The 22,945-nt window shown below is 41.6% G+C and overlaps 1 protein-coding gene across 4 annotated transcripts in view; it reads right to left on the reverse strand.

The window, feature by feature from the left end:
* The window catches only part of MCC (MCC regulator of WNT signaling pathway), a 1,086,108-nt gene that overhangs the window by 137,996 nt on the left and 925,167 nt on the right, over positions 1-22,945 (reverse strand). For all 4 annotated transcript variants that reach the window (XM_053701549.1, XM_053701547.1, XM_053701550.1 and 1 more), the window contains one exon: positions 11,779-11,879. In XM_053701549.1, coding sequence (XP_053557524.1) covers positions 11,779-11,879 — 101 coding nt within the window. The remainder of the gene's footprint in view (positions 1-11,778; positions 11,880-22,945) is intronic.

Raw genomic sequence — 22,945 nt, forward strand, 5'->3', positions numbered from 1 at the left:
TTATAACAGAAAGTAATCCTTTAATAATAATAGAGAGAGCAAATCCTGTCTCTGAGACCCCATAAACATACTGAAAGTTAAGTTATTTAGATAATTTATGACAGTAAAAGAAGTATTGTTTTCGATGCTCTGAAATCATAAACAAGATAACAGAATTACCGTCTTGGAGACTTTGCAACTACTATTTAGAGCATATAAATATCTGCAGGCTAAGATATTTAAAGAAGTAATTCCAAAAAAACATTAGAATCCTCACAAGCAGAAGGGCTCTCTCACCTGTGCTTAAACATAAATCATGTCTGTTGCACTCAAGCACTGGAGATGCTACAATCTTATATATATATATATACACACACAGTGAGCGTCAGGTTGCTTCCATCCTTAAAATTTCAAAGAAAGCAGTTCATAAGAACAAGGTCAAACAGCAGACATTGGGGAACAAAGCTACAGACTGGCAGAGAACGAAAAGACTCTCCACTGCCTGGGATGACCGCCAACTAATTTGAATGTCACTCAATAACCATAGGATTACATCAAGTGACCTACAAAAAGAATGGCAAATGGCATGCACGGTGAGAAAAGTTCAAAACAGACTCCTAGGGGCAGGGCTGAAGTCATGCAAAGTTATAATAAAGCCCTTCATCAATGACAAGCAAATAAGAGCGAGGCTGATGTTTGCAAAAGTCCATAAGACGTTAGACTGGCGTAATGTGATCTGGAGAGGCCTACATGCCACAGTGTCTCACACAATTTAGTGGAGGATCGGTGATGATCTGGGGGTGCTTTAGCAAGGCTGGAATCGGGCAGATTTATCTTTGTGAAGGATGCATGAATCAATAATTGTTAAAGGTAATCCTGGAAGAAAACGTGCTTCCTTTTGCTCTGGCAATGTTACCCAACTCTGAGGATTGTTTTTTCCAGCAGGACAATGCCCCATACCATATAGCCAGGTCAATCAAGGTGCGGATGGAGGACCACCAGACCCAGACCCAGACCCTGTCATGGCCAGCCCAATCTCCAGACCTGAACTCCACTGAAAACCTCTGGAATGTGATCAAGAGGAAGATGAATGGTCACAAGCCATCAAACATAGAGGAGCTGTTTGAATTTTTGCCCTAGACATAAAGTCACCTAACAATAATGTGAAAGACTGGTGGAGAGCATGCTTAGATGCATGAAAGCTGTAACTGAAAAACAGGGTTATACCACCAAATATTGATTTCTGAACTGTTGCCAAGTTAAAACATTATTATTGTGTTGCTTGAAAATGAATATGATCTTTTCTTTGCATTATTCAAGGAATGAAAACACTGCATCTTTGTTATTTTGACCAGTTGTCATTTTCTGCAAATAAATGCTCTAAATGACAATATTTTTATTTGTAGTTTGGGAGAAATGTTGTCAGTAGTTTGTAGAAAAAACTAAAATGTTCATTTTACTCAAACACATGCCTATAAATAGTAAAACTAGAAAAACTGATAATTTTGCAGTGGTCTCAATTTTTTCCAGAGCTGTATATGTATGTATGTATATATACAGTATATATTATTACACATTGGGGTTATGGTGAAAAGGATGCGTCTGTCTCCATAATTCCAAAATTAGTGAAAAGAGGCAGAATGCAACTCAAAAAAATGTCTGCTCCCTTATCTCTTTGTGGGCAGTGGCTACAGTGAGAAATTCTAAATTCCTATTTTGCAAGAAAACAAGTAAGTTGTTTGCGACTTTTACACAATATGTTTCTTTTTATGTTGACTTTGATTTAACATTTGTTTTACCATAGGAGCACTGTTAAATATCCCTTTAAAAAAGAAAGATAACATTCTGTAGCTATAAAGGGAAAAAAGAGTGGGTGAGAGGTTTGATTTACCTGATGCTTGTTTAAAATTGTATTTCTTATTCTTGCTTACACAATATATCCTAGAAATGCACTTTTTGTATGTGAACAACTATATGAGATTGCTGGACAGCCAATTCCAAAGCCATGGGGATTAATATTGAGTTGCCCCCCCCCCCCCCCCCCGCCTTTATGGCTATTACAGCCGGAACTCTTCTGGAAAGGCTTTACACAAAATTTTGGAGTGTCTGTGGGAATTAAAGTCTATTTTATCAAAATAGCATTTGTTAGGTCAGACATTGATGTTGGACAAGGAGGTCTGACTCGCTACTTGCAATCCAGTACATACCAAAGGTATTTTATGGGGTTGAGGTCAGGGCTCTGTGCAGGTCACTCGAGTTCCTTCACACCAAACTCATCAAGCCATATCTCCATGATGGAACAGGAAAGGGCCTTCCCACAAAGTTAGAAGCACCCAACTGTCTAAAAACAAAATTTATGCTTACCTGATAAATATATTTCTTCCAGATATGGTGAGTCCACGGTTCATCTAATTACTGTTGGGAATATCACTCCTGGCCAGCAGGAGGAGGCAAAGAGCACCACAGTAAGAACTGCTAAGTATCACTCCCTTACCCATAACCCCCAGTCATTTGACCGAAAGGAAATGGAGAAAAGGAATAACACAACTATCTTGAAAACAAAAGGGTGGGTCCGTGGACTCACCATATCTGGAAGAGATAAATTTATCAGGTAAGCATAAATTTTGTTTTCTTCCTAAGATATGGTGAATCCACGGGTTCATCTAATTACTGTTGGGAACCAATACCTAAGCTAAAGGCCACAGATGAATAGGGAGGGACAAAAAAACAGGCAGGCCAAAACAGAAGGCACCACCGCTTGAAGTGTATCAAATTTGGAATAAGTATGCAAAGAAGACCAAGTTGCAGCCTTGCAAAATTGTTCCATGGAAGCTTCATTTTTAAAAGCCCAAGAAGAAGAAACAGCTATGGTGGAATGAGCTGTAATTCTCTCAGGAGGTTGCTTACCAGCAGTCTCTAAGGCAAAACGAATCACACTTCACAATCAAAAAGAAAGTGTAGAAGCAGACGCTTTCTGACCCTTTACGTTTCCCAAAGAAACAGCCAAAAAAGCAGAAGATTGGCGAAAATCCTTAGTCGCCTCCAGATAGAATTTAAGAGCATGCAGAACATCCAAATTGTGCAACAGACGTTCTTTGTAAGAAGGCGGCTTAGGACATAGAGATGGAACAACAATATCCTGATTAATATTCTTAGTAGAAACAACCTTAGGAAGAAAACCTAACTTAGTACGAAGAACCTCCTTATTAGCATGAAAAATAAGATAAGGGGAATCATACTGCAAGGCTGAGAGTTCAGAGACTTTTCGAGCTGAATAGCCAAAATAAATAAAATCTTCCAAGACAACAACTTAATATCTATGGCATGCAAAGGCTCAAACTAAGCCTGCTGCAAAACCTTAAGAACAAGGTTAAGACTCTAAGGAAGAGCAACAGACTTAAACACAGGCTGATTCTGACCAGGGCCTGACAAAAAGATTGGACATCTGGCACATCCACCAAACGCTTATGTAACAAAACAGATAAAGCCGAAATTTGACAAAATCCTAGGAATCTTAACACTACTCCAAGAGAAACCCTTAGAGTCACACCAATAAAGATATTTAAGCCTGAACCATGGTCTCAATGACTGATTCGGAAAAAACACGCTTAGATAGAATCAAGCTTTCAATCTCCAACCAGTCAGCTTCAGAGAAACAAGATTTGGGTGTAGGAAGGGACCCTAAATCAAAAGATCCTTTCTTAGGGGAAGTCTCCAAGGAGGGAGAGATGACAGCTCCACTAGATCTGCATACCAGATCCTGCGAGGCCACGCAGGAGCTATTAGAATCACTGACGCTCTCTTCTGTTTAATACGAGCAATGACTCGAGGAAGGAGAGCAAACAGAGGAAAAAGGCCAACCTGAAATCCCAAGGACCCACCAGAGCATTTATTAAAGCCGCCTGAAGATCGCTTGAACCGTACCTTGGAAGCTTGGTGTTCTGACGAGACGCCATCAGATCTAACTCCAGTGTCCCCCATTTGAGGGTTAAACTGGAGAATACTTCCGGATGAAGTTCCCACTCCCCAGGATGGAAAGTCTGTCTGCTCAGGAAATCCGCTTCCCATTTGTCCACTCCTGGAATGCGGATAGTAGACAGAAGACAATTGTGATCTTCCGTCCACTCGATAATCCGAGCCACCTCTTTCATGGCTAAGGAACTCCGAGTTCCTTCCTGGTGGTTGATGTAAGCCACTGAGGTTATGTTGTCTGACTGAAATCTGATAAACTGGGCTAAAGATAGCTGAGGCCAAGCCATCAGAGCATTGTAAATTGCCCTCAACTCTAAAATGTTGATGGGGAGAGCAGATTCCTCCCGAGTCCAAAGTCTCTGCGCCTTTAAAGAATCCCAGACTGCTCCCCAGCCCAGCAGGTTGCCGTCCGTGGTCACAATCACCCAGGAAGGTTTCCAAAAGCAAGTGCCTTGAGACAGATGCGAGATCCACCACGGGAGTCTCTCGTTGACTGATTTAGATCTATCCTCTGAGACAGATCCGCATAATTTCCATTCCATTGTCTGAGCATGCACAGCTGGAGCGCTCTTAGATGGAATCGAGCAAAGGGGATGATATCCATGGAGGCCACCATCAGACCAATTAGCTCCTCCTCTTCTGACCTCCGTCAAATTTTCATCAGACGTGAATCTATTATTGCCCCTAAGAAGACTACCCCTGCAGCTGGAACCAGGGAACTCTTTTCCAAATTCACCTTCCATCCGTGGGAACAAAGAAAAGACAACAATATCTCTGTGTGAGATTTTGCTTGCTGAAAAGATGGCGCTTGAACCAATATCAAATCCAAAGAAGTAATTTTCCAGCCTCCAGTAAAATTTAAAAGACCTTTATTATTCTCTTGCAGGGTCCATCATACAAACAACGTTTCAAACCATAACTTGGTTCTTAATCATGTCTATTGAATAGTGTACAGGTGTGCCTTTTATACCTGACTAACATTTATCAGACTACACAATTGCGCCATCTTATGGTTAGAATTTAAAATTACATGTGATAAAATAAAATATTCCATTTTTGTAACTTCAGACTTTTGTAAATCTATGTCTTCTTAATATTCTATATTTATCACATGAACATTAAAACCAAGATTATATACATATTCAAATAAAACCTATACACATAATTAAATCAGAATCAAAATGCTGCTACAGATAATGCTACAACCCTCAATCAGAAAAATAATGACCAATCAAAATCTTTGTTAAGACCTTCAGGTATTAAAGTGTTTAATTTGTTTATCCAAAACATCTCCCTTCTTTTTAGCAATTGGTCCCTGTCACCTCCCCTCCTGGGTCTGTCAACTTGTTCAATAACTTGAAATTTAAGTTGACTGATGTTATGACCCATGGAGAGGAAGTGACAGGAAACAGGAGCTTCTGTGTTTTTGTTCCTGATGTTGGATTTGTGTTCAGTAATCCTAGTTCTGACTTCCCTACTCGTTTCCCTTATGTAAATTCTGGCACAAGGACATTCGATGAGATATATAGCATATGTGCTTCTGCATGTTAAATATTTCTTTATTGGATATTTTGTCCCCTTAGTGGGATGAAAGAAATTTTTTCCCTTTTATCATGGAGCTGCAATGACTACAATGTAAGCAAGGATAACACCCTATATTATCAGATACTATTTTTGTTTGTGATACCTTCTTTTTACTACCAATATCTGCACATACTAATAGGTCTCTTACATTTTTAGTTTTTTTGTAAGCCACCATAGGTATATTTCTAAAATCCTCAACTTGCAAGAGAATAATAAAGGTCTTTTAAATTTTACTGGAGGCTGGAAAATTACTTCTTTGGGCTTGAACCAATATGTCATCCAGATAGGGAGCCACAGTGATTCCCCAAGACTGGATCACCGCAAAGAGAGCCCCCAGCACCTTTGAAAATATTCTTGGAGCCGTCGCAAGGCCAAACGGAAGAGCCACAAACTGGAAATGTTTGTCTAGGAAGGCAAATCTCAGAAACTTGTGATGGTCCCTGTGAATGGGAACATGAAGGTACGCATCCTTTAGATCTACTCCTGTACCAAAAGGAAGAATAGTCCGAATAGTCTCCATCTTGAAGGATAGTACTCTGAAAAAATTGTTTAGACACTTCAAGTCTAGAATGGGACAGAAAGTTCCTTCTTTTTTGGGAACCACAAATAGGTTGGCGTAAAACCCTAGACCCTGTTCCAGAAATGCAACTGGGTCAATCACTCCCAGGGAGGAGAGGTCCTGCACACATTTCAAGAACGCCTCTCTCTTTATCCAGTCTGCAGATAATCTTGAGAGGTAGAACCTGCCCCTGGGAGGAAAAGTCTTGAATTCCAGTTTGTAACCCTGAGTTACTATGTCCACAGCCCAGGGATCTGGGACATCTCGTATCCAAGTTTGATAAAACTGCGAAAGTCTGCCCCCTACTTTATCCGAGCCTGGATTGGGGGCAAACCCTTCATGCTGATTTAGAGTCAGCTACGGGCTTCTTAGATTGCTTACCCTTGTTCCAAGACAGTTTGGGTTTCCAAGATGACTTGGGCTGGTCCTGTTTGGACAAAGAAGGGGAAGGCTTTCCTCTGAAGTTCCAAAAGGAACGAAAATAACTCTGACGTCCCTTAGGTCTTTGCTTCTTATCTTGAGGAAGAAAAGACCCCTTCCCACCTGTGATATCAGAAATTATTTCTGCTAAGCTAGGTCCAAACAAGGTCTTTTCCTTGTAAGGGATCGCCAGAAGCTTGACCTTCGAGGAAACATCTGCAGACCAGGATTTCAGCCATAAAGCCCTTCTGGCTAGAACTGCAAAACTAGAAGCTTTAGCTCCCAGTCTAAGAACCTGCAGAATAGCATCTGCAATTAAGGAATTGGCTATCTTAAGAGGCTTAATCCTCTTTTGGATTTCGTCTAGAGACATCTCTACCTGAAGGGATTCAGATAATGCGTCGAACCAGTAGGATGCCGCACTAGTTACTGTGGCAATACACACCACTGGTTACCATTGGATACCTAAATGCACATAAATCCTTTCCAAATAAGCCTCTATCTTCTTGTCCATAGGATCCTTGAAGGAACTACTATCCTCAACAGGAATAGTAGTTCTCTTGGCCAGAGCAGAAATGGCCCCTTCAACCTTGGGCACCGTACACCAAGGATCTTTAATAGAATCCTCCACAGGAAATATCTTCTTAAAGATAGGAGACATGGAAAAATCCACTCCTGGCTTCTCCCATTCCTGAGATATAATCTCCCTAGCACGGTCTGGCACAGGAAAAACTTCAAGAGATGAAGGAACATCAAAGAAACTATTCAGTATACTGGATTTTTTAGGAGTGACAACGACAGGGGTATCAGAGTCATCTAAGGTAGCTAAAACCTCCTTTAACAGTACACAAAGGTGTTCAAGCTTAAATCTGAAGGAAACCACTTCAGAGTCAGAAGAAGGGATTATACTGTCCGAATCTGAAATTTCACCCTCAGAGAGCGACTCATCCTCTTCTTCATATCTATGAGAAAGAGAAACTTGAGAATCAGAACTTGGAACAGATACCTTACTATCTGAATCTTTAATTTTCCTCTTGCGCTTTCCCTGAAATCTGGGAATGGCAGCTAAAGCAGCAGATACCGCTGAGGATACCTGTTCCGCAATTTCAGCTTTCAAAAAGACCCCACTGGGAGTCAAGAGAGGAACCGCAGGGCACTGTATGTGACGCCATAGAGGCTTGGGACGATACAGGAGAAGGCTGTGGTAAAACCTAAACAGCATCATCCTGAGAGACATTAGGCTCAACATTGAAAAATCTTTCTTTTGCATACGAAGAGAGAAGCTCTCTACCAGGAATGAACAACAGCTCAGTGGCTTGTTCTATGGCGATTTACCACCCGGAAGCAGCCTCTTTTAGACCAGAGTGCTCTTCACAGAAGAAAACTTTCCTGAAGTATATCAGTCTGATCCTGCCAAGTAAGGTCAGTCCAGCACCGAAATACCAGGCAATTCTCCCCCGAACAAGGAGCATGACAACCCCAGATGATCGTTTCAGCCTCCTATGGGCCTCGTCAGTGAGGTGCAGCCACATTCCTCTAAGCACACTGGGCAAGGAGTCCACGTCTGGTTTCCCCATCACCCATAGGGAGACTTCCCCAGGGTCATAATAATTTGCATACGAAGAGAGAAGAGCTCTACCAGGAACGAACAACAGCTCAGTGGCTTGTTCTATGGCGATTTACCACCCGGAAGCAGCCTCTTTTAGACCAGTGTGCTTTTCACAGAAGAAAACTTTCCTGAAGTATATCAGTCTGATTCTGCCAAGTAAGGTCAGTCCAGCCCCGAAATACCAGGCAAGTCTCCTCTGAACAAGGAACATGACAACCCCAGACGATCGTTTCAGCCTCCTATGGGCCTCGTCAGTGAGGTGCAGCCACATTCCTCTAAGCACACTGGGCAAGGAGTCCACGTCTGGTTTCCCCATCACCCATAGGGAGACTTCCCCAGGGTCATAATAATTTGCATACGAAGAGAGAAGCGCTCTACCAGGAACGAACAACAGCTCAGTGGCTTGTTCTATGGCGATTTACCATCCGGAAGCAGCCTCTTTTAGACCAGTGTGCTTTTCACAGAAGAAAACTTTCCTGAAGTATATCAGTCTGATTCTGCCAAGTAAGGTCAGTCCAGCCCCGAAATACCAGGCAAGTCTCCTCTGAACAAGGAACATGACAACCCCAGACGATCGTTTCAGCCTCCTATGGGCCTCGTCAGTGAGGTGCAGCCACATTCCTCTAAGCACACTGGGCAAGGAGTCCACGTCTGGTTTCCCCATCACCCATAGGGAGACTTCCCCAGGGTCATAATAATTTGCATACAAAGAGAGAAGCGCTCTACCAGGAACAAACAACAGCTCAGTATGCAAATTATTATGACCCTGGGGAAGTCTCCCTATGGGTGATGGGGGAAACCAGACGTGGACTCCTTGCCCAGTGTGCTTAGAGGAATGTGGCTGCACCTCACTGACGAGGCCCATAGGAGGCCAAAACGACCGTCTGGGGTTGTCATGTTCCTTGTTCAGAGGAGAATTGCCTGGTATTTCGGGGCTGGACTGACCTTACTTGGCAGGATCAGACTGATATACTTCAGGAAAGTTTTCTTCTGTGAAAAGCACACTGGTCTAAAAGAGGCTGCTTCCGGGTGGTAAATCGCCATAGAACAAGCCACTGAGCTGTTGTTCGTTCCTGGTAGAGCGCTTCTCTCTTCGTATGCAAATTATTATGACCCTGGGGAAGACTCCCTATGGGTGATGGGGAAACCAGACGTGGACTCCTTGCCCAGTGTGCTTAGAGGAATGTGGCTGCACCTCACTGACGAGGCCCATAGGAGGCCGAAACGATCGTCTGGGGTTGTCATGTTCCTTGTTCAGAGGAGAATTGCCTGGTATTTCGGGGCTGGACTGACCTTACTTGGCAGGATCAGACTGATACTCTTCAGGAAAGTTTTCTTCTGTGAAAAGCACACTGGTCTAAAAGAGGCTGCTTCCGGGTGGTAAATCGCCATAGAACAAGCCACTGAGCTGTTGTTCGTTCCTGGTAGAGCGCTTCTCTCTTCGTATGCAAAAAATCTTTCTTTTCCCTGTAGGGCTTTCTTGACACATGAGGAACAAAATGACATAGGTGCTCCAATTTGGGCATTCAGACACAACAGAATTAATCTGAACAGCTTCCGGCTCCAAGTCAGACATAATCTCTTACAAGATAAGCGCAATAATGAGAGCTTAAACAAATATGAACAAAAATATGTAATGAGAAAAAAGCAGTAGCAGCAGACCGCTACACTTTACCTTGAGTTAGAGGTCTCAACAGTAATAAAGAATTATCCCTTGGTTGTCACCCTCAAACAGTCGCAGAACGCAACTGCTCCTAACTACCCCTCAGACAAACTAGTTCACTGAGGTGCCTACCTTCACCGGAATGATTTAGCAATAAGGGTATCTACGATCCTTCTGAGGCCACTGATCAGCGTCACTCTGAAGACACACGCCGAACAAGTGGGCGGATTAAACACAAGGAGCGAAAAACTGAAAAAAACTGATACGCTGGGTATCAGGCCAAGGAGGCGGAGCCAAGCATATGCACTCTCTGACTAAACACCCGCCAGCCTGAAAAATGGCGCAATAATTCCCTGTAGGGATCCTCGCACCTCTCATTGCAATGTACATTGAGCCACTGATTCAGTAAAAGGGGAACCATGTAAAATACACAACTCCCAGTTTTAACTATTTTCCCCAGTGTCAAGTAAACCACACAGCCAATATAAGCCCTTTCATCTCACAGAGAGAAAGGGTAATCTCACACACATACACACCATGCCTGCAACATGCCCCAATGTAGCCCTGAACTCAGGGCTAACTAAGTCCCATAAAAAGAAACAGGGTCCAACATAAGGAAGTTAAGTGCAATTATTCTCCCCACCTGGAAGAAAACAAGCACTTACCTGCTCCGCTGTCCGGCATTAAGACAGTCAGAAGGCATGAGGGGACACAGTTCCACAGAAACCTTAAACAAAAGAAAGAAAAGAGTATCCAACCCTCGCTTACTATAATATGGCAGCAACTGTTGAGAACACGTAGCAAGTACCACTTTGCAGTTTCTCAACTGCTTTAAAGCCACCACTGCCCGACTGCAAGGACTAACATGAGATACTGCTTGTAGCGATAATCTTATTTTTTCTTTCAGACACCTAACTTTACTTCCTCCATGCACGATAGGCAAAGAGAATGATTGGGGGTTATGGGTAACAGTTCTTACTGTGGTGCTCTTTGCCTTCTCCTGCTGGCCAGGAGTGATATTCCCAATAGTAATTAGATGAACCCGTGGACTCACCATATGTTAGGAAGAAATGTCTTTGTACCCTGTAGCATTATATTGTCCTTGTAAAGGTAGCATGTTGTTATGAAGGCGCACTTTCTGCACTTAAGATACCCCAGAACTTTACTTCACAAACTTGGTACTCGTAGGGGATCTTCCTACATTTTACAGATCCTTTCCTTCATATTGTTCGCTATATTTTTAGAATAATGGCAATCTCACAAAGCTTTCTATTATTATTTATCTTATAATCACATTTTAATTTTCATATGCTAAAAATGAACCAAAAAACATTGCTAGAAAAATAAATAATGATTCTCAAAATGCAGGAGGTCAGGATGCTTAAAGCAACATAACATTTAAAATAAAACTTTCATGACTGAGAAAGAACATGCAATTCTAAGAGGCTTTTCAATTGACTTCTACTATAAAATGTACTTCTTTCTCTTGATATCCTTTGAAAAGCATACCTAGGTAGGTTAAAGAGCAACAATGCACTAGTGGGAGATAACTGGTGATTGGGGCAGCACACACATTAGTCTCTTGTCATTGGCTCAACAGATGTGTTCAACTAGGTCCCAGTAGTGCATTGCTGCTCTGGAGCTGAATATGACCTTTACAGGGGTTAAAGACTTAGTTATATACAAGCAATGGTGTAATAATAATAAAAAGAGCTAACACAGAGCATTTTTATGAGCCTTTAATCAATAAACAATAGAGTCCTTTAGTGAGGCCCCATATTTTTAAATCTCACTTATAACCACTTTCCCTTTTGTTCTTCCACCCAAGTACTCATTCACTTTACACCTGAATATTTCCTGTCTCTCTAAGCATTTTCTACACATTAATTCACTCTTTCCATATATTGCATACATATTATATGGGCATACTTTAATAATAGCGTTTTGTGGTATATCTGTGTCTAGTAAGAAAACAAAATCCCAAATTCTCACCTACAGACCCCACTCCTGCAGCTCTGAATTGACCAAGGATGAGAGACTGTTCACTCTCCGCCAGCGCCAGCAGCAGTTCATATGCCTCTATGCACTGTTCGCTAAACAGAAGACAAAAAGAACAGATTAATGAGATGACATATTTCTTTTTAAGACAATGGACAGTGACCCACATGACCTTAAATGGGTGCAGCATCATAAAGCTTGATCAGTGCCACTATATCACCTATGGTTTAAATGTAATTTCTCAGAGACAAAAAATGCATAGGGATTACTAAGTAAGTGTATGCCCAGTATACCCTCACAGACCCCAATAAGCGCGCTCAGATGATGTCACACATGAGAGATGGACAAATTTGAACTGCAAAAACTTTAGACCATATTTTTTCTTTGGCTAAATGTAAGTATTTGGGTTTGCGGTAAAAAGGTTTCAAGACTACACTGACACCTTCTTAAAGGCATAGCAAATACTAAATAGACATTGTATTCAAAGCAACGATTAGCCTGAAATTAGTATGTTGGGACATTTTTAATACTACTAATAAACTAATATATTAAATATTTAAATATTGAAGAAATAAGTTGAAGTGTGAGTCTCTAGTGTGCAGCAGATGAATATAGAAGTATTGAATATAGGGACATTCGAAATGCACATAGATGAGTTATATCTTTGAAACGAAACATATTTGCAATATACATGTATTGGCAAAAATGCTTCTAGTGAAAGTTATCACTGTTTTAGTGTTGGCATTTTTCTCTGCACGTACATGTGATGCATAACTAGATATTCTCAGTGCACCAGCATTTTAAATACTACAACTGCTCAGAGCGCCAGTGGGCTTGTATCATGTCAGCAATGAACAAATTGAGTCATTACCATATGGTACAAGCACCTTAGGCTTTCTGAGCAAGTGCTGTGTTTAAAATGTTGATGAACGGAGCATACTTAAATACACTTTTGAAACAGCTGTAGCTTTTATAAGAAGCATTTTTGCTAATACATGTATATTATAAAAATGTTTCTATTTAAAACTGAAATGCACCCATGTGGATTCCAATTTTGGCTAAGATGTCCCTTTTAGTCTGTAGTCTGCACTTCAGGAATTGGAAAGCCACAATTTTCATAAATAAATTACAGAAAAAGGGGAGAAAATATTGCAAAGATTTTTGTACTACACTTAATTAAGCATTTTATATTACAATCTCAAATTGTTTAAAGAGACACTGAACCCAAATTTTTTCTTTCATGATTCAGATACAGCATGCAATTTTAAGCAACTTTCTAATTTACTCCTATTATCAATTTTTCTTCGTTCTCTTGCTATCTTTATTTGAAAAAGAAAGCATCTAAGCTAAGGTGCCAGCAAATTTGTGGTTCAGAACCATGGACAGCACTTGTTTATTGGTGCTGTCCAATCAGCAAGGACAACCCAGGTTGTTCACCAAAAATGGGCCAGAATCTAGACTTACATTCTTTCTTTTCAAATAAACATACCAAGAGAATGAAGAAAATTTGATAATAGGAGTACATTAGAAAGTTGCTTAAAATTGCATGCTCTACCTGAATCACAAAAGAAAAAATGTGGGTTCAGTGTCCCTTTAATAACCATTACACTGCTTCCTTGTTTCTTTAAATAAAAAAAATAAAATAAAAATCAGACATGAATAAGCTTATCAGTCATATTTATTATGGTACACAGAGAATATATGCCATTGTGGACGACTTAAAACAGTGTTGCTTCTATAGCAAATGGGAAATAAAGGAGCAAATTCATTTTGCGTGTTTATAAACTCGTCCATAATACAATAAAAAGCTACAATTTCATCAATGCTACATAATGTCCCCATGCACATTTTTATTTTTCACAATAATCTCCTCTATTGCTGACTTTTATGACATATCTTGTAAACGTAATGATCTTCTCATTTACACGCAGCGCAAATACTTTTTGATAACTTCAAGATCGGTTTCCTGAAATAGGTTCTTTATCCCCTGGGCTCTGTGATAAAAGTTGAATAATGAGCTGCTTAATGATCCAAGCACACTCAATTTTTGTTTGGCTCACTGTTTAAGCAGACAGAAATGTGCAGGAAGAATTTCTCAGCTAGCTCAGAGAGCGATGTAAGTCACAGAATACATAAGCAGAATGCAAAGGAGAGACAGCACTCAGTTTGATGTCTAAGCTCATCACAATATTAACCTACAAAATGAATGAGCACTCCAAATACATGGCACATTACATTACACACACACACTCCCATTGTGAATGGAAGAAACTACAATCTTAAGGCTAAAAATGATCATTGTTTATTGTAATTGGAAGATATTAATTAAAAATTTATACTAAAAAAATCTGAGAACTTGAGCAAGAAAAAACAAACAAACCAGGAATCATACTAGAGCAATAAAATGTATTGAGTGCAAAATGCATGCAGTTAACATCATAATGCTTAGGGTAATCCCCAGCCTGTCCAGCCCCTCAACAATACTACATCTACCATAGCTCTATTTTCCCTCCTAGAAGCATGTGCATAAGGCTGTTAAACATCACTGGTCTTTCAATGGGAAGGAGGTCATAATAGGTTGGTCTTGCCACTCGTGGTGAGCTCAGCGCTATTATGGCTTTAAAAACCCTAAGCAATCAGCGACGTACAGGGTACATTGTGGTCATTAAGGGGTTAAAAATAATTCACCATTTTAGAAATATGAAAGAGATCACAATTCCAGAAAGAACTAACAAGATTCAAATGTATCACATTAAATCGTCTTTTTTATGTAAATATCAGGCTTGAAGAAGAGAATTTGTCACTATCAACCAACAAGCACTGTGGGATATGCACCTGATAGCCAACACGCATTTATACAACAGTATGATTTCTGCAAAATCTGCATTTTTCTAGCTTGCAATTAATGTTTGAACCATTTCCATTTATCCTTTCACTACATAAAATTGTAATCATTTTCCTTAAAGGGACACTGAACCCAAATTTTTTCTTTCATGATTCAGATAGAGCATACAATTTTAAACAACTTTCTAATTTACTCCTATTATCAATTTTTCTTCGTTCTCTTGCTTTCTTTATTTGAAAAAGAAGGCATCTAAGCTATTTTTTGGTTCAGAACCATGGAAAGCACTTGTTTATTGGTAGGTGAATTTACCCACCAATCAGCAAGAACAACACAGTATGTTCACCAAAAATGGGCCGGCATCTAAACTTACATTCTTGCATTTCAAATAAAGATACCAAGAGAATGAAAATAATTTGATAATAGGAGTAAATTAGAAAGTTGCTTAAAATTGCATTCTCTATCTGAATCACGATAGAAAAAAATTGGGTTCAGTGTCCCTTTAAGCAAACAAATAAAATGAAGTTGCTTTTATCTGCATGTTCTTTTTTCATGTCTTTTTTAAATAAGAAAACAAGTTATAGCAGCACCTGAAATACATCACAAACGATTAGTATTTTCTGACAATATATATTTTGTTACAAAATGCTGCAGGGCTTGTACTGTGGAGTCACTGGTGCGTTTACCTGGCATACAGCCGTATGACCCCTGGCTCACCTGCAGCATGAGACACCACGCTCTGCAATACATTTGCTGTCATGTTGCATTATCAAATCCATTCATGTCCCTGCCAACCTTTCCCATTCAACAATAATAGCTAGAGCAAATGGAGGAGAAAGCTGTCACTGTGTGGCTCAGCGACAGATCTAACTCGGTGTATGTCAAGAAACATAGCTTTAATTTGCTGCTGTTTAACTCCGACATTGCTGAAATGTACTATTGTGCTGCCAGCATCTCTGCAAATACAAAAGGTGAAAAAGCACAATCGGAAATGTGGGGTTAAACTATCTAGAGAAATCAAATTACCAGCAACCCGTATAACCGCAGCAAGAGACCCTGGCTGTAGTAAAGCAGAAATCCTTTGTTATTTCTTTTATAAGGGGTGTCTAACCTTTTCAAAAACATCATTTATTCCCATTTTTAAGTTAGCTGCACCACTTTACCCTAATATCTTTCTTCTTCCTATCCTTGGCTATATGTAATACTGGGAGGGTGAGGGAAGGAGGAGGGACACTTAAAAGCTCTGGTGTAAGCTGTCTTTGTCTTCGCCTGGTGGCCAGGTGATGTACTTCCTAAGAGTAAGGACTCGAGGACTCTCAGCACCTTGACAAAGAAATAGAAGCATGCATCAAATGAGCAAGATATACATTTGGTACTGCTTAGAATTCCACAAGGCTCACAAACGGGGTCTTAGAAAAAACATTTCCAGAAGAGTAATAAGAGTGTGATGCAAATGGTGAGCTGTAGTGCATGTTACAGCCACATCACTATAACATAAAGCAACCATGTACTTCATATGAAACCCTTGGGGGAGTAAGCAGTCTTGGTGAACATGAGGCAAATGATCTCAGGCATGAAAAGACCGGTATGAACCAATGTCATAGTGTGACCCTCAGGATGTAAAAGCCAGTGTTATAGGGCATAATATTTATTAATAAGTCAGAATTACCCCCTGCACTGATACATTCTGTGTGTCCCACTCTACTGCAGTGCTCAACAAATTTTAATTGCCAGAAAATGAGGCTGATAGAATGACCTGGCATTCTGTTGCCTGGGGAGAGGTGTGTTATTTATATTATTAGTATCAGTTATTTGCAGAACGCCAACAGATTCTGCAGCGCTAACTCCATTTTGCAGCACGTATTTCACTGCCACACTTCCACTTGGTGCTGTGTTTCTGGGAGCATTTTAACTGCGCTCTCTTCTTCCTCAATGTGGCCCTCAAATTCAAACCCTCTCTGCTCAGGTGAGATGATCTAAAATGACCCTGCAGCAGTGCGAGGTGACATTTTCAAAAGGCAGATTTTGCTTTACTTCTCTAAGGGGTGTGCCCTGCATTTCTAAGGATAGACGATCACAGTGCAATATAGCACTGCGTTGAATGACCGTGCTGCTGCATTTACACTTTAAGCTTTCTATTTTATATCAATTTACACTTTATATTAAATTTTATAATATTTAAACTTTGCACTATCTATTTTGTATTTTATTTTGTGCATAGCAGTGTATTTGGTGATTTAAAAAATTCTGATTATAGAGCAGAACTCACTGAATTTTCTAAGAAAAGGGGAGGAACCTAAAAATACCAGAGAGATGAGAGATGCCTTCAATAGAAAGCAATGAGGCTCTCTGGGATAGAAAATTTCACATGGGAGAGAGAAGGTAGCTGGAGAACCAAAATCTATCCAACACTGCAAGGTGTGTGAATAAAAATGTAGAAATTTATTACATCAATTTAAAAACAAAAAGTAGCAAAACATGGCAGAATATCATAGACTACGTTGCCTATGATATTCTGCCATGTTTTGCTACTTTTTGTTTTTAAATTGATATAATAAATGTCTACATTTTTATTCACACACCTTGCAGTGTTGGCTACACTGTTTATATTGTGGTGAAGTGGCGGTCTGATCAAATGCAGTAACAAACACTCCGGATCCAATTTTTTCTATTCACAGGAGCTGGTAACACCTGTGTACCTCAGCGTGTGTATTGGTACTTGGAGAATCCCTGGGGCTGATATAAAGGCTCTAATTGCATCAATTCTAAATTAAACTGAAATGTTTTCACTACAATCTAACTTGCTTTTGTCTATATTTTAGTATTTATTACTTTTCTGTTAGTTAAAATAAGTGTATTGTGAATTTTGAGCAAACTTCACCTGCATACAGCTGACGAGCTTGTTTAAAATGCTTAGAAATGTTCACAATACTTGTGAGAGCTTCAGACATACCCAGGGAACTCCCCTGTTCAGCCCAGGGAACTGCCCTCTCCCTCCCACTTTCTGAAACTGTCAGTTTTAGCTTGCAATGTAATTGTATATATAAACAGAATATACAACGTATGATCCTAATTTGTTAAAAGTAACACAGAAGTGTGACAAAAGTCTCCTATCCCGTAGTGCTGTATTGCACTGGGATTGTCTCTCCTTCATATATAGAAATGAAAGAGATCTCACAGTGTTAGAGAGATCCCCTCTTTTCCTTTTGAATATTCAGTGAGTTCAGCTCATGTGAAGTCTGAACTTCAATGTCTCTCCAAGATCGAGAACTTTTGAATATCAGGACCAGATTGAGAGAGAGGGACAGATGGGTGAGATAGAGGGACAGAGGGGTGAGAAAGAGGGACAGAGGGGTGAGATAGAGTGACAGAGGCGTGAGAGAGAGGGACAGAGGCGTAAGAGAGAGAGGGACAGAGGGGTGAGAGAGAGAGGGACAGAGGGGTGAGAGAGAGGGACAGAGGCGTGAGAGAGAGAGGAACAGAGGAGTGAGAGAGAGAGGGACAGAGGGGTGAGAGAGAGAGGGACAGAGGGGTGAGAGAGAGGGACAGAGGCGTGAGAGAGAGAGGAACAGAGGAGTGAGAGAGAGAGGGACAGAGGGGTGAGAGAAAGGGGTAGAGGAGTGAAAAAGGGACAGAGGGGTGAAAGAGAGGGACAGAGGGATGAGAGAGACAGTGGTGTGAGGGATATATGGATGAAAAAACAGAATTTATGTTTACCTGATAAATTACTTTCTCCAACAGTGTGTCCGGTCCACGGCGTCATCCTTACTTGTGGGATATTCTCTTCCCCAACAGGAAATGGCAAAGAGCCCAGCAAAGCTGGTCACATGATCCCTCCTAGGCTCCGCCTACCCCAGTCATTCGACCGACGTAAAGGAGGAATATTTGCATAGGAGAAACCATATGATACCGTGGTGACTGTAGTTAAAGAAAATAAATTATCAGACCTGATTAAAAAACCAGGGCGGGCCGTGGACCGGACACACCGTTGGAGAAAGTAATTTATCAGGTAAACATAAATTCTGTTTTCTCCAACATAGGTGTGTCCGGTCCACGGCGTCATCCTTACTTGTGGGAACCAATACCAAAGCTTTAGGACACGGATGAAGGGAGGGAGCAAATCAGGTCACCTAAATGGAAGGCACCACGGCTTGCAAAACCTTTCTCCCAAAAATAGCCTCAGAAGAAGCAAAAGTATCAAACTTGTAAAATTTGGTAAAAGTGTGCAGTGAAGACCAAGTCGCTGCCCGACATATCTGATCAACAGAAGCCTCGTTCTTGAAGGCCCATGTGGAAGCCACAGCCCTAGTGGAATGAGCTGTGATTCTTTCAGGAGGCTGCCGTCCGGCAGTCTCATAAGCCAATCTGATGATGCTTTTAATCCAAAAAGAGAGAGAGGTAGAAGTTGCTTTTTGACCTCTCCTTTTACCAGAGTAAACAACAAACAAGGAAGATGTTTGTCTAAAATCCTTTGTAGCATCTAAATAGAATTTTAGAGCGCGAACAACATCCAAATTGTGCAACAAACGTTCCTTCTTTGAAACTGGATTCGGACACAAAGAAGGCACGACTATCTCCTGGTTAATGTTTTTGTTAGAAACAACTTTCGGAAGAAAACCAGGTTTAGTACGTAAAACCACCTTATCTGCATGGAACACCAGATAAGGAGGAGAACACTGCAGAGCAGATAATTCTGAAACTCTTCTAGCAGAAGAAATTGCAACCAAAAACAAAACTTTCCAAGATAATAACTTAATATCAACGGAATGTAAGGGTTCAAACGGAACCCCCTGAAGAACTGAAAGAACTAAGTTGAGACTCCAAGGAGGAGTCAAAGATTTGTAAACAGGCTTGATTCTAACCAGAGCCTGAACAAAGGCTTGAACATCTGGCACAGCTGCCAACTTTTTGTGAAGTAACACAGACAAGGCAGAAATCTGTCCCTTCAAGGAACTTGCAGATAATCCTTTCTCCAATCCTTCTTGAAGAAAGGATAGAATCTTAGGAATTTTTACCTTGTCCCAAGGGAATCCTTTAGATTCACACCAACAGATATATTTTTTCCATATTTTGTGGTAAATTTTTCTGGTTACAGGCTTTCTGGCCTGAACAAGAGTATCAATAACAGAATCTGAGAACCCTCGCTTTGATAAGATCAAGCGTTCAATCTCCAAGCAGTCAGTTGGAGTGAGACCAGATTCGGATGTTCGAACGGACCTTGAACAAGAAGGTCTCGTCTCAAAGGTAGCTTCCATGGTGGAGCCGATGACATATTCACCAGATCTGCATACCAAGTCCTGCGTGGCCACGCAGGAGCTATCAAGATCACCGATGCCCTCTCCTGATTGATCCTGGCTACCAGCCTGGGGATGAGAGGAAACGGCGGGAATACATAAGCTAGTTTGAAGGTCCAAGGTGCTACTAGTGCATCTACTAGAGTCGCCTTGGGATCCCTGGATCTGGACCCGTAGCAAGGAACCTTGAAGTTCTGACGAGAGGCCATCAGATCCATGTCTGGAATGCCCCACAGTTGAGTAATTTGGGCAAAGATTTCCAGATGGAGTTCCCACTCCCCCGGATGTAATGTCTGACGACTCAGAAAATCCGCTTCCCAATTTTCCACTCCTGGGATGTGGATTGCATACAGGTGGCAGGAGTGAGTCTCCGCCCATTGAATGATTTTGGTCACTTCTTCCATCGCCAGGGAACTCCTTGTTCCCCCCTGATGGTTGATGTACGCAACAGTCGTCATGTTGTCTGATTGAAACCGTATGAACTTGGCCTTTGCTAGCTGAGGCCAAGCCTTGAGAGCATTGAGTATCGCTCTCAGTTCCAGAATATTTATCGGTAGAAGAGATTCTTCCCGAGACCAAAGACCCTGAGCTTTCAGGGGTCCCCAGACCGCGCCCCAGCCCATCAGACTGGCGTCGGTCGTGACAATGACCCACTCTGGCCTGCGGAAGTTCATCCCTTGTGACAGGTTGTCCAGGGACAGCCACCAACGGAGTGAATCTCTGGTCCTCTGATTTACTTGTATCGTCGGAGACAAGTCTGTATAGTCCCCATTCCACTGACTGAGCATGCACAGTTTTAATGGTCTTAGATGAATGCGCGCAAAAGGAACTATGTCCATTGCCGCTACCATCAAACCTATTACTTCCATGCACTGCGCTATGGAAGGAAGAGGAACGGAATGAAGTATTTGACAAGAGTTTAGAAGTTTTGTTTTTCTGGCCTCTGTCAGAAAAATCCTCATTTCTAAGGAGTCTATTATTGTTCCCAAGAAGGGAACCCTTGTTGACGGAGATAGAGAACTCTTTTCTACGTTCACTTTCCATCCGTGAGATCTGAGAAAGGCCAGGACTATGTCCGTGTGAGCCTTTGCTTGAGGAAGGGACGACGCTTGAATCAGAATGTCGTCCAAGTAAGGTACTACTGCAATGCCCCTTGGTCTTAGCACCGCTAGAAGGGACCCTAGTACCTTTGTGAAAATCCTTGGAGCAGTGGCTAATCCGAAAGGAAGTGCCACGAACTGGTAATGCTTGTCCAGGAATGCGAACCTTAGGAACCGATGATGTTCCTTGTGGATAGGAATATGTAGATACGCATCCTTTAAATCCACCGTGGTCATGAATTGACCTTCCTGGATGGAAGGAAGAATTGTTCGAATGGTTTCCATTTTGAACGATGGAACCTTGAGAAACTTGTTTAGGATCTTGAGATCTAAGATTGGTCTGAACGTTCCCTCTTTTTTGGGAACTACGAACAGATTGGAGTAGAACCCCATCCCTTGTTCCCCTAATGGAACAGGATGAATCACTCCCATTTTTAACAGGTCTTCTACACAATGTAAGAATGCCTGTTTTTTTTATGTGGTCTGAAGACAATTGAGACCTGTGGAACCTCCCCCTTGGGGGAAGCCCTTTGAATTCCAGAAGATAACCTTGGGAGACTATTTCTAGTGCCCAAGGATCCAGAACATCTCTTGCCCAAGCCTGAGCGAAGAGAGAGAGTCTGCCCCCCACCAGATCCGGTCCCGGATCGGGGGCCAACAGTTCATGCTGTCTTGGTAGCAGTGGCAGGTTTCTTGGCCTGCTTTCCCTTGTTCCAGCCTTGCATTGGTCTCCAGGCTGGCTTGGCTTGAGAAGTATTACCCTCTTGCTTAGAGGACGTAGCACTTGGGGCTGGTCCGTTTCTACGAAAGGGACGAAAATTAGGTTTATTTTTGGCCTTGAAAGACCTATCCTGAGGAAGGGCGTGGCCCTTGCCCCCAGTGATATCAGAGATAATCTCTTTCAAGTCAGGGCCAAACAGCGTTTTCCCCTTGAAAGGAATGTTAAGCAATTTGTTCTTGGAAGACGCATCCGCTGACCAAGATTTCAACCAAAGCGCTCTGCGCGCCACAATAGCAAACCCAGAATTTTTCGCCGCTAACCTAGCCAATTGCAAAGTGGCGTCTAGGGTGAAAGAATTAGCCAATTTGAGAGCACGGATTCTGTCCATAATCTCCTCATAAGGAGGAGAATCACTAGTGATCGCCTTTTCTAGCTCATCGAACCAGAAACACGCGGCTGTAGTGACAGGGACAATGCATGAAATTGGTTGTAGAAGGTAACCTTGCTGAACAAACATCTTTTTAAGCAAACCTTCTAATTTTTTATCCATAGGATCTTTGAAAGCACAACTATCTTCTATGGGTATAGTGGTGCGTTTGTTTAAAGTAGAAACCGCCCCCTCGACCTTGGGGACTGTCTGCCATAAGTCCTTTCTGGGGTCGACCATAGGAAACAATTTTTTAAATATGGGGGGAGGGACGAAAGGTATACCGGGCCTTTCCCATTCTTTATTTACAATGTCCGCCACCCGCTTGGGTATAGGAAAAGCTTCTGGGGGCCCCGGGACCTCTAGGAACTTGTCCATTTTACATAGTTTCTCTGGGATGATCAAATTCTCACAATCATCCAGAGTGGATAACACCTCCTTAAGCAGAGCGCGGAGATGTTCCAACTTAAATTTAAATGTAATCACATCAGGTTCAGCTTGTTGAGAAATTTTCCCTGAATCTGAAATTTCTCCCTCAGACAAAACCTCCCTGGCCCCCTCAGACTGGTGTAGGGGCCCTTCAGAAACAATATCATCAGCGTCCTCATGCTCTTCAGTATTATCTAAAACAGAGCAGTCGCGCTTACGCTGATAAGTGGGCATTTTGGCTAAAATGTTTTTGATAGAATTATCCATTACAGCCGTTAATTGTTGCATAGTAAGGAGTATTGGCGCGCTAGATGTACTAGGGGCCTCCTGAGTGGGCAAGACTAGTGT

This window comes from Bombina bombina, chromosome 2, assembly GCF_027579735.1.
Source record: "Bombina bombina isolate aBomBom1 chromosome 2, aBomBom1.pri, whole genome shotgun sequence".
Classification (NCBI taxonomy): Eukaryota; Metazoa; Chordata; class Amphibia; order Anura; family Bombinatoridae; genus Bombina; species Bombina bombina.